The sequence below is a fragment of the Eleutherodactylus coqui genome, chromosome 1, assembly GCF_035609145.1.
Source record: "Eleutherodactylus coqui strain aEleCoq1 chromosome 1, aEleCoq1.hap1, whole genome shotgun sequence".
Taxonomy (NCBI): domain Eukaryota; kingdom Metazoa; phylum Chordata; class Amphibia; order Anura; family Eleutherodactylidae; genus Eleutherodactylus; species Eleutherodactylus coqui.
Genome location: NC_089837.1, coordinates 181,708,559 through 181,727,782, shown reverse-complemented (window position 1 = coordinate 181,727,782; position 19,224 = coordinate 181,708,559). Strand labels below are relative to the sequence as shown.

At 42.4% G+C, this 19,224-nt stretch overlaps 2 protein-coding genes across 8 annotated transcripts in view; one reads left to right on the top strand and one right to left on the bottom strand.

Moving 5' to 3' along the window:
• The window catches only part of COL19A1 (collagen type XIX alpha 1 chain), an 859,492-nt gene that overhangs the window by 274,425 nt on the left and 565,843 nt on the right, over positions 1-19,224 (bottom strand). For 6 of the 7 annotated variants that reach the window (XM_066604267.1, XM_066604301.1, XM_066604294.1 and 3 more), the window contains one exon: positions 18,565-18,606. The exons of the other annotated variant lie outside the window; for it this stretch is intronic. In XM_066604267.1, coding sequence (XP_066460364.1) covers positions 18,565-18,606 — 42 coding nt within the window. The remainder of the gene's footprint in view (positions 1-18,564; positions 18,607-19,224) is intronic. 7 annotated transcript variants of the gene reach the window in all.
• On the top strand, positions 1,798-5,922 carry LOC136628390 (uncharacterized). Its single transcript, XM_066604254.1, has 2 exons — positions 1,798-2,992; positions 5,325-5,922. The coding sequence occupies exon 1, from the start codon at positions 2,067-2,069 to the stop codon at positions 2,970-2,972; it is 906 nt and encodes a 301-aa protein (XP_066460351.1). The 5' UTR covers positions 1,798-2,066; the 3' UTR covers positions 2,973-2,992; positions 5,325-5,922.

Sequence of the window (19,224 nt, the reverse complement as noted above, 5' to 3'; positions counted from 1 at the left end):
TTTCCCGTGAATATGAGACTATTGGAATTTACAAACCATACCATGGTAAACCAGTGAGGCCATATTCACATTTACGGTAATGCTTGTGTCGTTCTGCACCATCATAGGAGCGCATGATTCGGCACATGCCAGATCTGAACATTGCCCAAACTGGGGTCTATCGGGCTTCCGGTATGCTGCCTAGCATTTTACAATATAAAATAGCGCAGCATGCTATTTAGTTGTTTGTTGTAAACAGCAATGATGACCAATAGCACACAGCAATGAATTTTCACAATTAGGGCTCAGTCACACGGGCGTTTTTACACGCGTATATGCGCACATAAAAACGTTCATACTGCGTTCGTGAAAAAAAAACGCACTTACAAAAGATAGAACATATGGGTGGCAATGGACATGGTCACGCTTTTTTTTTTTATACGTGTATATACACGCGTAAAAACGCCCGTGTGACTGAGTCCTTATACTTATAGCTCCATTAACCCCTTCCCGCTCCTGGACGTACCTGGTACGTCATGGTAGCGGGATACTTCCCGCAACATGACGTACCTGGTACGTCATGTCATTAAAGTGTCGCCGCGGTGACAATCGCGGCGACACAGCAGTGATGTCTGCTGACATAGTCAGCGGACAAGTGCTGCGTCCGGGCTGGGGACCAATCAGAGCGGTCCCTCCCCCACGATCGCTGTGATTGGTCAGGGAAAAACTCCCTGACCAATCACAGCGCAGCAGCGGACTTCGCGCTGTTTACAGTAGGGGCTCCATGTGCAAGCATCCGGTGCTTGTAGATAGAGCACCTACTGTGATAAAAAAGAGCGATTAGTGTGTAGATTAGGCAGGGAGTGAGTGTAGTGGAGTGGAGTGTAGTGTAGTGGAGTATAGTGTAGTGTAGTGGAGTGGAGTGTAGCAGAGTGGAGTTAGTGATCAGTGTAGTGGAGAGGAGTTAGTCATCAGTGTGGTGTAGTGGAGTGAGTGTTAGTGATCAGTGTGGTGTAGTGTAGTGAGTGTAGTGAGTGATTGATCAGGCAGTGTAGTGTAGTGAGTGTAGTGAGTGATTGATCAGGCAGTGTAGTGTAGCAGAGTGGAGTGAGTGATCAGAAGTGCAGTGTAGTGTAGTGAGTGAGGGATCTGTAGTGTGTGATCAGAAGTGTAGTGAGTGAGCTGTAGCGTGCGATCAGCAGTGTATTGTAGCGCAGCGTGTAGTCAGTGTATCCCTTGGTGTAAAAAAAAAAAAAAAGTTCCTGTTGTTCCCATTTCGTTACCTGTCCCGTCACCCGTTATTAGTTAGTGTAGCGTTTAGTTAGTCCGTCTAGTGTGTAGCGTGTCGTTAGTCCGTGTACTGTCAGTGTATTCGTCTGTGTAAAAAAAAACCCCAAAAAACAAAAAAAGTTCCTGTTGTTCCCATTTCATTACCTGTCCCGTCACCCGTCATTAGTTAGTGTAGCGTGTCGTTAGTCCGTCTAGTGTGTAGTGTGTCGTTAGTCCGTGTTGTAAACAAAGTTGAGCAGCAGCACTCACCACTACCAGTTCGGGGGGGAAAAAATCCTAAGCTGTATCCTTCAGCCTTGTCTGCACGCCCAGACCGGGAAAGAGTCCAAATTCCCAAAGATATACATATAATAAGAAAGACGTCAGGCAGCAGGTTTGGTGCGGTTGTATTTTATGCATTCATGAGAATACACAGATAGTAATGCCTCCTCAACACACAAGATGGCGACGTTTCGACTCTAAAGCATGAGTCTTTGTCAAGCTAGTTACATGTTAACACAACCTATGCTCTTATACATGTAACTAGCTTGACAAAGACTCATGCTTTAGAGTCGAAACGTCGCCATCTTGTGTGTTGAGGAGGCATTACTATCTGTGTATTCTCATGAATGCATAAAATACAACCGCACCAAACCTGCTGCCTGACGTCTTTCTTATTATATGTATATCTTTGGGAATTTGGACTCTTTCCCGGTCTGGGCGTGCAGACAAGGCTGAAGGATACAGCTTAGGATTTTTTCCCCCCCGAACTGGTAGTGGTGAGTGCTGCTGCTCAACTTTGTTTACTGCAAATTGCTATGGATCCATCACAGCGTGCACCCCCAGGGGGACAAGCCTCATTATTTGCGGGCCTGGCTGATGGTGCACCAGGAGCCTCCTCTCCATTTATGTTTTCAGAAGCAGATGCAACAAAAATTCTGTCTGAAGTGTCTGTTGATACCTCATTCCTGTGTACTCCTTCTGCGGCTGTCTTACAGAAACAGTTTGAATCAGAACGAAAGCACATGATATCTTACAATCTCCACCTGGCCACCTTACACGAGTATTACCAGGCAAGGAGGATCCCACGAGGTTTGCGCTCGAGTATGAGACCCACATTACTTGCGGACAACTCGAGCTTCTGTGCTAAGTTTGAGGGTATTTTAAATAAATGCTCATTCGATCTGATGTTACTTAACATTGAATATTTATGTTCAGAAGTTAAAAGGAGTCGAGAGATTATTGGAGATATCGAATCCCAATTAAAACAACAGATGGGTGAAACCGACTGGCTACCCTACTCAACAAAGATGGATGCTCTACTGAGAAAATATCAGGAGGACATAGAGTCAACTAAAAGGATGAAGTGGTACCGCGACGCGGAGGATTACAAAAATAACAAGGTTTATAAATGGCAATATTCACGTGGGCATTTTTCTTCCAATCCCAATCCTAGGAGAAACCAACGTCGTGGACGGATGGGTGGACAAAAACGTAAAGGCGAATTCGGGTTCACATCTGTTGGATCCGACTCAACTGACGATTCATCAAGACCTGTTACGGAGAGAAATCCGAATATCGCACGTTTTTTAGGTCATCGCCCGCCGTCGAAATCACGAATAAATCTACACAACAGGGTGGAATCCGGAGAGGAGGGCGCAAGCACAACAGAGCGAGGAAAAGAGACTATGCAGACCCGAGCAACCACCAGGAGACTCCCGTAACTGGTGAACAATCGTTAGTGGTAAATATTTCTTCTATTACACTAACTGAATTGGAGATTTCAGTACTCTCCAAGGGCCTGGCGTTCTGCCCGAAACCAACGGTAGATTGGTTCCAATTAGATGTAGACTTGGACGCCTTTATGAGGCGATTAAAACTTAAGACATTTTTTTCCACTGTACCATCCAATAGTGAGGTTGGCAGCACTCAGACTAATCCCCGTGAGGTGTTTTCCTCGAGGGAAATTGGTCTTCGTCCTGCAAGTCGTTTCGTACCGCTTTCCAATGACCATGTAGTTGAAACTTTTTCTAAATTTGTAAAGCAGGATGTTCATCACTTGAGATCTCATAGATTATGTAAACCTTGCCGCACGAATATGCGCAAGGATGAATGGCTGGCGGTCAAAAATTTAAGTAAGAATCAATCAGTAATTATTAAACCAGCGGATAAGGGTGGGGCCGTAGTAGTGATGGATAGGTTCAAATATCTGAATGAAATTCGCCGCCAATTGAATGATGTCTCGACTTATGAGAAACTAAGACAAGATCCAACATTACGCTTTCAGATGCAATTACGGGTTCTGATTAACGAGGCGATCAATCAAGCTATCATTGATCGACAACTTGCGGATTATTTACTCATTGCATACCCTATTACACCCACTATCTACGTCCTACCAAAGATCCACAAGGATCTTGCAAACCCACCGGGTAGACCGATCATATCCGGTAGGGAGTCTCTATTCAGTAACATCTCCCGTTTTTTAGATAGAGTTTTAAGACCCTTTGCCATAAGAGGCCTATCTTATATACGTGATACCAGCGACTTCTTAAACAAAATCAAGGAAGTTAGAGTGAGTGAACACTCCTTACTAGTTTCATTAGATGTGGTCTCACTCTATACTATAATAGCACATGACAAGGGTCTAGATGCAGTACGTGATTCCCTATTAAGCTCTGATTGGAATAATGGCACTATTCAATTTATTTTGACCCTACTTGAATTTATTTTGACCAACAACTATTTCATCTTTGAGAATGCCTTTTATCGGCAATGCTGTGGGACCGCAATGGGGTCGAATGTGGCCCCGACGTATGCGGTTATTTTTATGAATTATGTTGAGACAACATGGATCTATACCTCCCCATCCTGGCAATATGTACGTGGATGGTGGAGGTATATTGATGATGTCTTCCTGATTTGGGAAGGCACTGAACTAGAATTGACATCTTTCTTTGACGAATTAAATAATATACTCCCAGAACTCAGGTTTACCATGTCGACATCTACTACTGAACTCCAGTTCTTGGATGTACTTGTCATTAAAAAAGAAGGCCATTTGGAGACTGACCTCTTTACCAAGGTTACTGATAGGAACAACCTATTAGTCTTTGATAGTTTCCACCCAAGAAAGACAATAGAGTCCTTACCTTGGAGTCAGCTCCTTCGGGTGAGGCGGATCGTAAGCAATGAGAAAGTGAATGATCGTCTTGAGCAAATGTACTCCAAATTTAGAACGCGGGGTTATCCAGCGAATATGTTAGGCCCTTTAATGGAAAAAGCTCGACAAGTCCCACGAGATCAGCTTCTCTCCCCGAAACATCGAGATACTGAATTGTCTCGTATTCCTTTTGTATCCACCTATAGCCCGGCCAGTGATCAAATTATGAGAATTATCAGACGACACTGGTTATTACTCTCCAAGGGCTGTGGTAATGTCCCCGAATTTCGGTCCTTTCCGATTATGGCTTATCGACGAGGACGTAACTTGAAAGATCGATTAGTACGTTCCTATCTGTCAGATATTGGCCCCCCAAAACAAAGGGTCTTATACCCAGTGAAGACTGGGAATTTTCCATGTCTGAGCTGCACATGCTGCAGCAATATGAGTCGTGGCAACACGTTCAATCATCCAAGGACTGGGAAAAAGTTTTATATCCGACAGAGATATACTTGCAAGTCATCATATGTTGTTTACCTTATATCATGTCCCTGCGGCCTCCTGTACGTGGGCGAAACTATTCAAGAGATTCGCTCACGTATCACCAAACATAAGAGCACGATCAGGAATGAAAACATTGAACTGCCCATCCCCAAACATTTTGTTAGTGCTAGACACAGCATCAGTCAACTCAAATTTAGAGTTATAGATGATGTCCCTGAAAACATCCGAGGGGGGGATCGGGTAAAATTACTTAAAAGGAAAGAGGCCAGTTGGATCTTCAATCTGGACACCCTGACCCCATTGGGACTTAACCTTGATTACAATACCTTTGCATTTCAGTGATGTATTTGTTTGTTGTCTGCTTTCTTTATTCTAGACCTGTTTTTAATATTTCTTTTTTTGATTACAGATTTTCATATCTGGGTGGATCCTCCTCGGACGCTGGAACTCTTTCCCATGACACTGAGCCCCTGGGTTTTTTTTTTTGATATCTATTGAAATTTCTTGTGTTTTTTTTGCACTAATACAGTGTACATGTAATATTTAGTAGCATATTAATAGATTTCTGGGCATCAATAAAAAAGCTATACTCCTTGGCAGCCATTTCAGTGTATGTGTGATACCCCGTTTTTCTACCTCTCATTATCATCGTATATGCTTGGGTATACCTATCAGGATCTACCTCGGCCGCATGCTTAATCATGCCTTCGGGTATTAGTATTGGCATGATACTTTGAATGAATAGGACACGTAGTATGATCACCCTTTAGGATTTCTGTTCTTGGAATAATCAGGTTCCGTCTCTGGTGTTATAATTGTTCCTCTCAGTGCTTGCTTTCATGCTAATTAATACATAGTACTGACATTGCTCCATGGTAAAAAATCCCTTTGTGTATTAATTAAATCTACTTATTTAACTAGACATCTGGTTCTTGTAACCCTATGAATGTGGGTTAAATCCTCTTGCCAGTCCGGAAATTATACAATACTATGTGACCTTTCTCCGTTTTATAAGTGAACTATGGACGTGGTGATATAACTACCTATGGGTAATATCTCACACGCCCTTATTATATGATTTATATTCCTCCATCGTGTTTGGATTGTTTATGGAAGTAATGTGCACATTAGTAATAAGAAGGATAGATATGTCGGCACTAGGACCCTGTGATGACCAGATCTGGTACTTTGAGAACACGTCATACCATTCAAGCAGATCTAACACTCCATAGGAAGGCAGAGGCTTCGGTTACCATAGTGATGGACTTTGCTTATGTGCAGAGTGGAGCGTGACTCATAGCCAGCACGGAGCTGGGACACAGCTATCGCGAGAACTCGCAGCTGTGCTCTGCTCTATCCTCAGGGGGAATGATTAATGATTACTGGTTATTGTGGCAACGGAGGATGACCTGTCATGGGCTCTCCCAGCAATCTGAGGTCAGTCACTTCCGGGTTACACACATGACTGCAATGGCGTGCGCCAGCTATGTATTCTATGGGCTGTGAAGTTCACCATGGGAATCCAGCTCTGAGGTAAGAAACACACCTGTTCCACTTTATCTTTTTAATGATTATTATGTGATTGGTGAAGGGGCGTATAAGAGCATAGGTTGTGTTAACATGTAACTAGCTTGACAAAGACTCATGCTTTAGAGTCGAAACGTCGCCATCTTGTGTGTTGAGGAGGCATTACTATCTGTGTATTCTCATGAATGCATAAAATACAACCGCACCAAACCTGCTGCCTGACGTCTTTCTTATTATATGTTAGTCCGTGTTGTGTCAGTGTATTCGTCTGTGTAAAAAAAAAAAAAAAGAAAAAAAAAAAACACTTACGTGAATACACCACATAAGTTTCCGCGTTCTTTCCGACCCCCGTCCCGTGGTCACCCCATCCCGCAGTGTCCCATCTAATAAAACTTTTTCCCCGTGTGCCCCATTTTATATAAATATGGCCCGCAGGAGGTACACTTCAGAGGAACTGTATGCAATCATTGCATCAGACTCGGACTCAGGTAGTGGTGATGACGACCCCACTTTTTTGGCATTCTCCGACTCCTCATCCTCATCCTCATCCAGCGAGTCTGAGCTCCCTGCACCCCCGAGAAGGCGTCCAAGGACCGCCACTGACCCCAATGCATCAGATGCTCACTGGAGTACCCCGGAAGATTACAGACCCCAGATCCCTGATTTTATTGGGAACCCAGGGATTCAATTTGACACGGAAGGGCTCAGAGGGAAGGACTTCTTCAAGTTTTTTTTTTCTGAAGAGTTCATTGCCCATATTGTTACCCAGACGAATTTGTACGCCCAGAATTTTATAGAAGAAAATCCCACCTCCAGCTATGCCAGACCCGATAAGTGGACCCCTGTGGATGCACCAGAGATAAAAAATTTTGGGGGGCTTATACTAACCATGGGGCTAATAAAGAAGCCAACAATCAGGGCGTACTGGTCTACCGATATTTTGTACCACACCCCAATGTTCCGCATGGCGATGTCGAGGATGCGCTTTGAGTGTATTTTAAAATTTCTGCACTACAATGACAACCAGCTGTGCCCCCCCAGCGATCACCCCAATTGCGATCGGTTGTATAAGATCAGGCCTGTAATAGACCATTTTAACGCCAAGTTTGCCCAGGCGTATGCCCCATAGATAAACATTGCAGTAGACGAGTCCCTGGTACACTTCAAGGGGAGGCTAAAATTCCGCCAGTACCTGCCCAGTAAGCGGGCACGGTATGGTGTGAAGTTGTACAAGCTGTGCGAAGGTACATCAGGGTACACCCACAAGTTCCGTATTTACGAGGGGAAGGACACTAAAATTGAGCCCCCAGAATGCCCCCCCGTGCTGGGAGTAACAGGGAAAGTAGTGTGGGAACTGGTGCACCCACTATTAGACCAGGGTTACCATCTGCACCTGGATAACTTTTATACCAGTGTCCCCCTGTTTCAGTGCCTCGCTTCCAGAGGAACAGTGGCATGTGGCACTGTTCGGAAAAATCAAAAAAGCCTCCCTAAGACGCTGCTTGGGCAACTGCTCAGAAGGGGTGAGAGCCGGGCCCAATGCAGCGACAATGTATTGTGCGTTAAACATAAGGACAAGAGGGATGTCCTTATGTTGACGACAATACACGGCCACAGCAGTACCCCCTGCCCAGTACGAGGTACCAGTGCAGAGACCCCCAAACCAGACTGCGTCCTCGACTATAATAAGTACATGGGAGGGGTCGATCTATCAGACCAGGTACTGGAGCCCTATAGAGCCATGCGGAAAACACGGGTGTGGTACAAAAAACTGGCCGTGCACCTCGTACAGATGGCACTGTATAATGCCTACGTGCTGTTCCGAGGTGTAGGCCACAGGGGGACATTCCTTGAATTTCAAGAGGAAGTTATCAAGGACCTAATATTTGGGGACCAGGAGGTGGGGGAGACGCCCAGTACTTCTGGAAGCGAGGCCACAAGAATTGTACCAGGGCAGCATTTTCTCAGTGAAATTCCCTCCACTGCGACGAAGGGAAGGACCCAAAAGAGGTGCAGAGTGTGCTACAAACAGGGGATAAGAAAAGACACCATATACCAGCGTGAAACGTGCCCCACACAACCCGGCCTCTGTATAAATGAGTGTTTTAAGATCTACCACACGTCCCTGAAATTTTAATTTTTTTATTGCCCTGACGTTTTACCCTGATGTACTTCGCACAGCTTGTACATAAAGCCACATGCTAAGTCCTTCCCTTCTGAGCCCTGCGCCCTAAAAACAGTTTAGATTCACATATGGGGCATTTCCCTGTTGGGTAACATCATGGGTTACGTTTTCTCCTTCTGCCCCTGGTAAAAAATAAAAATCTGGGCCTAAACTGAGCATTATTGGAAAAATGTGAATTTTTCGTTCTCAACTCAAATTGTTAAAAAAAATTCCTCAAATACCTGTGGGTTCAAACCGCTCACTACACCCCTTAAAAAATTCCCTGAGGGGTGTAGTTTCCAAAATGGGGTCAGTTGTTGGGGGTCTCAAATGCACTGGTACCTCAGGGGCACTGCAAACACTACATGGGGTCTGAAAATTATTCCAGCAAAATCTGCATTCAAAAAGCCAAGAAACGCTCCTATCCTTCTGAGTCCTGCCATGTGCCCATACAACAGGCTACGTCCACATATGGGGCATTTCCGCGTTCGAGAGCAACTGGGTAACGCATCATGGGGTACGTTTTTTCCTTCTGCCGCTGGTAAAAAATATAAATCTGGGCCTAAAGCTGAACATTATGTGAAAAATGTGATTTTTTTGTATTGAACTCAAACTGTTAAAAAAATTCCTCAAATACCTGTGGGTTCAAACCGCTCACTACACCCCTTAAAAAATTCCCTGAGGGGTGTAGTTTCCAAAATGGGGTCAGTTGTTGGGGGTTTCAAATGCACTGGTACCTCAGAGGCACTGTAAACACTACATGGGGTCTGAAAATTATTCCAGCAAAATCTGCATTCAAAAAGCCAAGAAGCTCTCCTATCCTTCTGAGTCCTACCATGTGCCCATACAACAGGCTACGTCCACATATGGGGCATTTCCGCGTTCGAGAGCAACTGGGTAACGCATCATGGGGTACGTTTTTTCCTTCTGCCACTGGTAAAAAATATAAATCTGGGCCTAAAGCTGAACATTATGTGAAAAATGTGATTTTTTTGTATTGAACTCAAACTGTTAAAAAAATTCCTCAAATACCTGTGGGTTCAAACCGCTCACTACACCCCTTAAAAAATTCCCTGAGGGGTGTAGTTTCCAAAACGGGGTCCGTTGTTGGGGGTTTCAAATGCACTGGTACCTCAGGGGCACTGTAAACACTACATGGGGTCTGAAAATTATTCCAGCAAAATCTGCATTCAAAAAGCCAAGAAGCGCTCCTATCCTTCTGAGTCCTGCCATGTGCCCATACAACAAGCTACGTCCACATATGGGGCATTTCCTTGTTCGAGAGCAACTGGGTAACGCATCATGGGGTATGTTTTTTCCTTCTACCACTGGTAAAAAATATAAATCTGGGCCTAAAGCTGAACATTATGTGAAAAATGTGATTTTTTTGTATTGAACTCAAATTGTTAAAAAAATTCCTCAAATACCTGTGGGTTCAAACCGCTCACTACACCCCTTAAAAAATTCCCTGAGGGGTGTAGTTTCCAAAATGGGGTCAGTTGTTGGGGGTTTCAAATGCACTGGTACCTCAGGGGCACTGTAAACACTACATGGGGTCTGAAAATTATTCCAGCAAAATCTGCATTCAAAAAGCCAAGAAGCTCTCCTATCCTTCTGAGTCCTACCATGTGCCCATACAACAGGCTACGTCCACATATGGGGCATTTCCGCGTTCGAGAGCAACTGGGTAACGCATCATGGGGTACGTTTTTTCCTTCTGCCACTGGTAAAAAATATAAATCTGGGCCTAAAGCTGAACATTATGTGAAAAATGTGATTTTTTTGTATTGAACTCAAACTGTTAAAAAAATTCCTCAAATACCTGTGGGTTCAAACCGCTCACTACACCCCTTAAAAAATTCCCTGAGGGGTGTAGTTTCCAAAATGGGGTCAGTTGTTGGGGGTTTCAAATGCACTGGTACCTCAGGGGCACTGTAAACACTACATGGGGTCTGAAAATTATTCCAGCAAAATCTGCATTCAAAAAGCCAAGAAGCGCTCCTATCCTTCTGAGTCCTGCCATGTGCCCATACAACAAGCTACGTCCACATATGGGGCATTTCCTTGTTCGAGAGCAACTGGGTAACGCATCATGGGGTATGTTTTTTCCTTCTACAACTGGTAAAAAATATAAATCTGGGCCTAAAGCTGAACATTATGTGAAAAATGTGATTTTTTTTGTATTGAACTCAAATTGTTAAAAAAATTCCTCAAATACCTGTGGGTTCAAACCGCTCACTACACCCCTTAAAAAATTCACTGAGGGGTGTAGTTTCCAAAATGGGGTCAGTTGTTGGGGGTTTCAAATGCACTGGTACCTCAGGGGCACTGCAAACACTACATGGGGTCTGAAAATTATTCCAGCAAAATCTGCATTCAAAAAGCCAAGAAGCGCTCCTATCCTTCTGAGTCCTGCCATGTGCCCATACAACAGGCTACGTCCACATATGGGGCATTTCCGTGTTTGAGAGCAACTGGGTAACGCATCATGGGGTATGTTTTTTCCTTCTGCCACTGGTAAAAAATATAAATCTGGGCCTAAAGCTGAACATTATGTGAAAAATGTGATTTTTTTGTATTGAACTCAAACTGTTAAAAAAATTCCTCAAATACCTGTGGGTTCAAACCGCTCACTACACCCCTTAAAAAATTCACTGAGGGGTGTAGTTTCCAAAATGGGGTCAGTTGTTGGGGGTTTCAAATGCACTGGTACCTCAGGGGCACTGCAAACACTACATGGGGTCTGAAAATTATTCCAGCAAAATCTGCATTCAAAAAGCCAAGAAGCACTCCTATCCTTCTGAGTCCTGCCATGTGCCCATACAACAGGCTATGTCCACATATGGGGCATTTCCGTGTTCGAGAGCAACTGGGTAACGCATCATGGGGTATGTTTTTTCCTTCTGCCACTGGTAAAAAATATAAATCTGGGCCTAAAGCTGAACATTATGTGAAAAATGTGATTTTTTTGTATTGAACTCAAACTGTTAAAAAAAATTCCTCAAACTTCTGTGGGTTCAAACCGCTCACTACACCCCTTAATAAATTCCCTGAGGGGTGTAGTTTCCAAAATGGGGTCAGTTATTGGGGGTTTCAAATGTACTGCTACCTCAGGGGCACTGCAAACACTACATGGGGTCTGAAAATTATTCCTGCCAAATCTGCATTCAAAAAGACAAGAAGCGCTCCTTTCCTTCTGAGACCTACCATGTGCCCATACAACAAGCTACGTCCACATATGGGGCATTTCTAAAAACTGCGGAATCTGGGTAATACATTCCAAGTTTTGTTTCTTTGCTAACTCCTACTGTTTTATATATAAAAAAAAAGGTTTTATATTGAAAATCAGTAGAAAAAAGGAACTGTTCTAATTTTTGATGCACTTTCCTTTAATTCCTGTAAAACATCTAAAGGGTTAATAAACTTTCTAAATGCCATTTTGAATACTTTGAAGGGTGCTGATTTTAAAATGGGGCAATTCATGGGGGATTCTGATATACAGGCTCGGCAAAACTATGTCTGAACTGCATTGGTCCTTAAAAAATTTAGATTTTGAAATTTGCTAGTAAATGTGAAAAATTACTGCTAAATTTATATACTTTGTGGAGTCTGCAAAAAGTAAAATAACACTTAAAAAATGATTGCTGTGTAAAGTAGGCCTATGGGAAATGTTAATTAATAACTATGTTGTGGTGTTTGACTTTCTATCTTACAAAGAAAACAATTCAAAGTTTGAAAATTGTGAATTTTTCCAAATTTTCAGTAAATTTGGATTTTTTTTCCTAATAAGGACAAAATTTATTGATGAAATTTTTACACTAACATAAAGTACAATATGTCACGAAAAAACAATCTCAGAATCACCTTGATAAGTAAAAGCATTCAAACGTTATTAGCACAGAAAGTGGCAGATGTCAGATTTGAAAAATAAGGCTTGGTCCTTAAGCTCAAAATAGGCCATGTCATTAAGGGGTTAAACTACTAATAAACATTAAATAAATAAACATTTCCCCTCATCTGACATATTTTCTCTCTCTTTCTATGTGTTTCGCAGCTCATACTTTGGAGCGAAATCTTGACTGCCTTGCACAAAACACTGGCCATACTGTTATTACAATGCCATAAGGACATGTCATTCATTAAATATGCTTTTCAGGACTGAGGAAATTTATTTGGCAGCTTGTTTTGTTAACCAAAAACTAACAACACCTCACTATGCACTTTGAACAGCGAATATAAAAAGTTTTATACTTTTGATTGAAATTCACAGAAATTCCGATCTGCTAATCCTCATATAATTTTGTAATTATCATGCAATGATAGCTCTACAGGGACCAATTTACATTTTGCCTCTAAATAAGCCTGACCATGGAATTGGATAGTAGACCTGATAACACCATTTTAAATAGAAGAGATCTCAATAATAGGTTTTGCCTGAAATTTGATGCCAGATGGAAATTGCATGAAATACAGATAAGCTTAACATATCATTACTGCCAACATGGAGCTTCCATTGTGACTGTAATCATTAGGCTGGCATCTTGCTCTGACAGCCAATCAGCTCAACTTTTATTTAACTATCTTCACCTCTCAGCTTGATAATTTTGCTTTCTCAAACTTTTCTGTGGTAAGAAATGTATCACAAGTTTTGGCTCACTTGAGGAAGTGCATTCTACCTAATGTTTCCATGAGCGCAGGGTATTCTAGAATTATACTAGTTGCAAAGATTATATGATACTGACATGGACATCTGTTAGATGTTTTAAATCCAAGGACTATAGGGCAGGGCGTGCTGTAAATAAAATGATTTAGCTCCTGCCTCTTGAGAAAAGGAGGATTTTGCAGGCGACAACTATAGGCCAATCAGTTATGAGAAATTAGACATCATATTAAAACCAGTACATGAGCAACCAAGAGAAGCAAGTATACAATTGCATAAAAGGAAAAATCTTAATATGGGATTTTCAAAACATTGGATATACCTCGTTCGACAACTCAAGGTATTGTTTCAAAACTGCTTATCTGATGTTGGGAAGAAAATGGCACCCCCATCAAAAATGTCTGCCCAAGACAGAAGAGTGTTACACAGAATGGTCAAGTAGATTCGGTGAGTGTCAGTTCCTGCACTTTCAATGAAATGAAATTCCATTACCAGCAAGAATTTCAGTAACATGCAATAGAGCCATTCGCAGACTTGGGCTTTGCTTTCTACAAGGTAAAATAAAAAACACTTGTAATGAACCTGTAAGAAACCTTGCTGGGTTTAATGAGCACCAAGACTGGGTGCCTTGTCAATGGAAGTTGAAAGTATAGAATAAGTCAAGGTTTGATCTCTGCATTGGTGATGAGCACAAACGAGTGGTTCGAACTTTTGAAGAAGCATTTCACCGATACTTTCTAACTTGGAGACTGAAATTTCCATGCTATAGGGATAGGCAGTCTCCAATTCATGGTGAATACTATCGATGCTCCTATGTACTAAAAAATTTTGGCTGTACATCTTTTGTCCTGTTTCTGAACCTTCAAAGTAATGATGGGCAATTCATTTTCCAAGAAGACAGAGTGTCCTGTCATACAGCTAAGTTAGCTGAAGCCTGCTTGACTCAAAATAGGATCTCGACACTTCTCTGGCCTGCAAGGAGCCCTGATTTGTTGTTGATTGGGGAAAATGAAGCAGGAGCTGTGTAAAAATTCATGCTGCACCAAGGATGTATTAAAGGCGAAGATTCAGCAAACTTGGGATTTAACCATCTCTGAGGAGTGCCAAGGACTAATAAATAGAGATGAGCAAACATACTCGTCCGAGCTTGATGCTCGTTCGAGTATTAGGGTGCTCGAGATGCTCGTTACTCGAGACGAGCACCACGCGGTACTCATCTCGATTAAACGAGCACTGACCATTGAATTCAATGGAGCCGGCAATCCAGCCGGCTCCATTGAAAGCAATGGGCTGCCGGCGATCTCAGGATGAATTTTCGGGAAGGGCTTAAAAATATAAGCCCTTACCTGAAAATCATCCTAAAATGTGTAAAAAAAAAATAAAAAAAAAATGTCAGCATAAAGATCGTTTTCCTCTGCCATAGCTGTAACAGCTGTGGCAGAAAAGAACGATGTTAGCCCATTGAATTCAATGGAGCCGGCAATACAGCCGGCTCCATTGAAAGCAATGCGCTGCGGGCGATCGCGGGATGAATTTTCGGGAAGGGCTTAAATATATAAGCCCTTCCCTGCAATTCATCCAGAAATGTGTAAAAAAAAATGAGAATTTGCACCCCAAAATGGATACCCCTATTTGTCCTGTGTTCAGAAGCATACCCATTGTGGCCCCAATCTTATGTCCATATGCACAACGGGGCCCAAAGCGAAAGAAGCAGCCGGTTGCTTTCAGAACAGACATTTTGCTTGGAGGTGACTTAGGCCCCATTGCACACTTGTAGACCCCTTGAGCAGCCAAAACGATGCAGAACCCCCACAAATGACCACATTTTGAAAACTACACCCCTTAACAGATTCACCTAGGGGTGAACTGTGTATTTTGACCCCACATTTTTTGAATGAATCTAAGAAAAGTAGAAGGAAAAAATTATGTTTTTTTTACAGCACACATATGAATGAAGACTTGCACAGTAAAATGGATACCCCTGTTTGTGCCAAGTTCAGAAACATACCCATTGTAGCCGTAGCCGAAAGGAGCATTAAACTTGTACTGTATATTAACTTTTACGTGATCGCCATCATCCATTGGATAACAGCGAGCCCGTGACCGGGGACTGCTCTCCGCAGCCCTCAGTCACTGCTTCAGGCTCTTTTGCTCCCTATAGTAGCCAAGAGCAAAGAGATTTTAAATTTCCCAGGCCCTCCACAGCTTCTGCGTTTGTGTCCGCCATTTTATTAACGGGCACATGCGCCAAAGCTGGGGAAAGGTCCAGCGATAAATATCCTATCGGGAAACATTGCCAGAGCCCTTAGGTAAGTAATTTCACCTCCCCTCACAGATCTGATCTGTGAGGGGAGATAAAACTTTAACTTTTTAAAATATTTGCATGTATGATCGCCATCATACATTGGATAATGGTGATCATGTGTCCAATGACCGCATACCGCGGCTGCTCATGACCTCTCCAGGCTCTCAGCTACATTTGGTAGCCAGGAGCAAGGAGATTAAAAAATTACCCCCACAATCCCTAACTTTTGCGCATGCGTCCACCAATTTGGCGACGGGCGTGTGCGCAGAAGCCGGGGTAAGGTCTGCAGAGAAAGATTTCATCTCCCCTCATGGATACGATCTGTGAGGGGAGATGAAACAAACTTTTCTTTAAACATTTTTTTAAACTTTATATGATAATGGTCATCCATTGGATAACGGCGATAATGTGACCGGGAACCACATACAGCGGTTCCCGGTGACAGCTCCCTGCTCTTGGGTACTCATACAAGCCGGGAGCAGGGAGTTTTTAAATTTCTCGGGCCTCGCAGTGTTCTGCGTGTGCGTGTGGCGTATTGACGTCTGGTGCGCACGCACAGACACCAGTATCAGGTCTTGGAAGACCAGAACACTGCAGGGCATCACAGAAGATGGTGGTGAGTACTCTCAGCTCCCCTCATAGATCCGATCTGTGAGGGGAGCTGAAACTTTAACTTTTTAAACTTTGTATTTACTTTAATGCGATCGCTGTTATTCATTGGATATTGGCGATCACATGACCGGGTGTCGGATATCCTGGCCCCCCATGACAGCTCCAGGTTGTCGGCTACCTCTGGAGCTGTCACCAGAGCGAGCGTGTTTGTACGGCCCTGGGGATTACAGCCTACCCAACCAGGATTTAAAAACACTATGGGGTGGTCACTAAGGGGTTAACACATTTTATTATGCATAACAATGTTTCTTTATTTGACAAGCTTCATTTGTCCTTAATTGTATTATTTTTCAAATTAGGCAAGTAAACAAGCTGATCTAACTGAAATTTAGAGGGTTGCCAGACTATTAAGAAAAGAGGTAGTCTTGACAAACGGATCCATATGGAATTTCTTAATTGAGATAAATTGCTTTCACTTTTCTGTGTCTTTTTATCAATATTCGAGAATAAATTTTGATTTTACTATAAATGGTCTTTGCATAGCACTTACTGACATCTTCATTACCTCTCAGGTCCCATTCTGTATTTTAACCCTTTCCAATCCAATTTGTATCCTGGTTTTCCTCGGGGGCTTACTCTTTTTCTGCCATTATACAACGGCGCTATATGCTGGCTAAAGCCAGTGCTGCATGAGATGACACATTGGATAGGCTCTGACAGCAGAGAGGCTAGCAATATACAGTAAGAGAACCCTGACGAACGCCTTCCAACATTGGAGCTGTACAGCCTTAAATCATAATGTCTTCAGACATCAGACAGTGGATTGGAAAGGGATAAAGAAGTAAAGCTCCCTTACCACTTGGCAGGCCATCTGGGTGGCTCAGACAGCATTCCCGTCAATAATTTGGTTGCCTATGGAGGAACATTTGACCAATGTATCATTATGACTCCTCCAATAATATACAGTCAACTCAAATCCAGGCACATACAAAGTGTGCCTGACATCTGCGCATCAGCCAAGGAGGGCATGATTACGTGTTGCATATATGCCCCTCCATAGGCAGCCATGTTATGGATGGATCAAATTGATGTGTTGGAAACAGGAAAAATAGGCAAGCTTAAGGTCAAATTGTGATATCTAAATGACTGGGTCAGAACATTTCCAAAATTACAAGTCTTGCTTGGTGTTTCTACTATGTGTGGTTAATACCTAGCAAAAGTGGTCCAGGGAGGGCATTTTTAAAGGCGTTTTCTAGGCAGCGCTGACTGCTAGCGCCAGGATTCACAGGGGTCGCAGCAGAAGCCACAGTTCTGACCCCTCTGTAGTTGCCAGCATTAGTAACTACAGGTGCAGCTCTCAAATCAGTGGGAACTGCACTTGCAGTTACAAGCGCCGGCCACTACACAGGTGTCGGAGCAGCGACTTCCACTCCGACCCCTGTGAATCCTGATGAAGACAGCAGGCACTGCCTGGAAAACCCCTTTTATTATTCTTTCTTGTCAATCATTTTTCCTTAGAACTCCTGATATGCAGTAATGTTTTTAAAATGATTAATTAATGGTCCACAAATAGTCCTAAGAAAATAACTTACACCTCATCCACAGGATAGTATGATCACTACTCCATTTACTCAGAAAACATTCAGGACCCCCATTCTTGTTAACAGTGGGAGTCTGAGTGGTCAGGCCCCCCAATTAGACAATGTGCATACGCAATAAGTTATTTTCATGAGACAACTTCTTTAAGCTGTAGGGAAATTCAATATTAGGCTGTACTTGGTATTAAATGGGGATTCACTTGAATGTGAATTAGCTGCAATACCAGGCACACCGCATAGACAGACATGAACTGTTTTACATCCCTTTAAAAGTATGTTAGGCAACTGTTATATAAACAGTCTGTAACATTCTGAAACATTGTTGCAAGTGAACATTATCATGTTTTGCTTTCAGCAAGTTGTCTGTGTTATAAATAACCAATAATGATATAAATAATCTTAATAAAGCAGATAACTGTAAAATGCTATAATAGAACTTCCAGTGACCACTTACAATCTGTAAGAAGCAGTGTGCTGTATAAGAAGGCATGACAAGGATAGTGTTTTTATTGGAAGCCCTGACAACTGTATATTTACTAATGTAGACTTCTTAAGAAATAACAGAGCTTTTTAGATGGTTTTATGATCATGAACCATGCAGAACGGCATCCACACTAGGCTATTTTGTTTCAAAATAATGATTTTACAGAAAGCCATTTGCCTGTATTTATTAGCTTTGTTCCTGCCTGCTCTGCTGGCTAGGCACTAAACCTTATGGATTTTATGGCACCTACTTCACATGCTGTACAATTTGAAACCTAATTTGCGCTGTTATATAATTACCAATCCTGGCAGGCCCGGCAATCCTCTTGGACCAACGTCCCCCTACAAATCAAAACAATAAGAAAACAACTGGAGTAATCCTTGTAAAAAATATTTACCAAGTCACTGCGAGCACAGAAAAAAACATCAAACTAATGTATTTGGAGCAGGGATGATAAGAGCTGTAATTTCTATAATGAGGATGGGTTGACTGTACAAAACAAGAATAAACGACACATTAAACACTAATCAAGTTCTTGCATTGGACAAATTAGAATCCATCATAAATATGCATTTGTTATGAAACAGCAGTAAATGTAATAAGAACGAGCCTGATAAGATCATTATTCTTCCCGGCAGCATTATCCATTGTATTTACTTATCTTGTATTGCTTTAAATCCACACGTTACTCACGGACAAATAGCGCCAGTGATAAATTATACATAAGGCCGGTGATTTAAGTTAAAACACAGTGTGAAGGGCTTTGTTTGAACAGCACGTGACAAATCAAAGCAGCAAAAAGTAATTTGTGGTCTTCGACAACCACTTTATTTTCTCATGTAAAGTACATTATTTTGCTGACACATCCATACACCTCGGTATTGAACAGTACAAATGACAACATGTTTGGAAAACAATTTATCAAAAGTAGCTTACTGTAGTTATTTTAAAATGCAAAT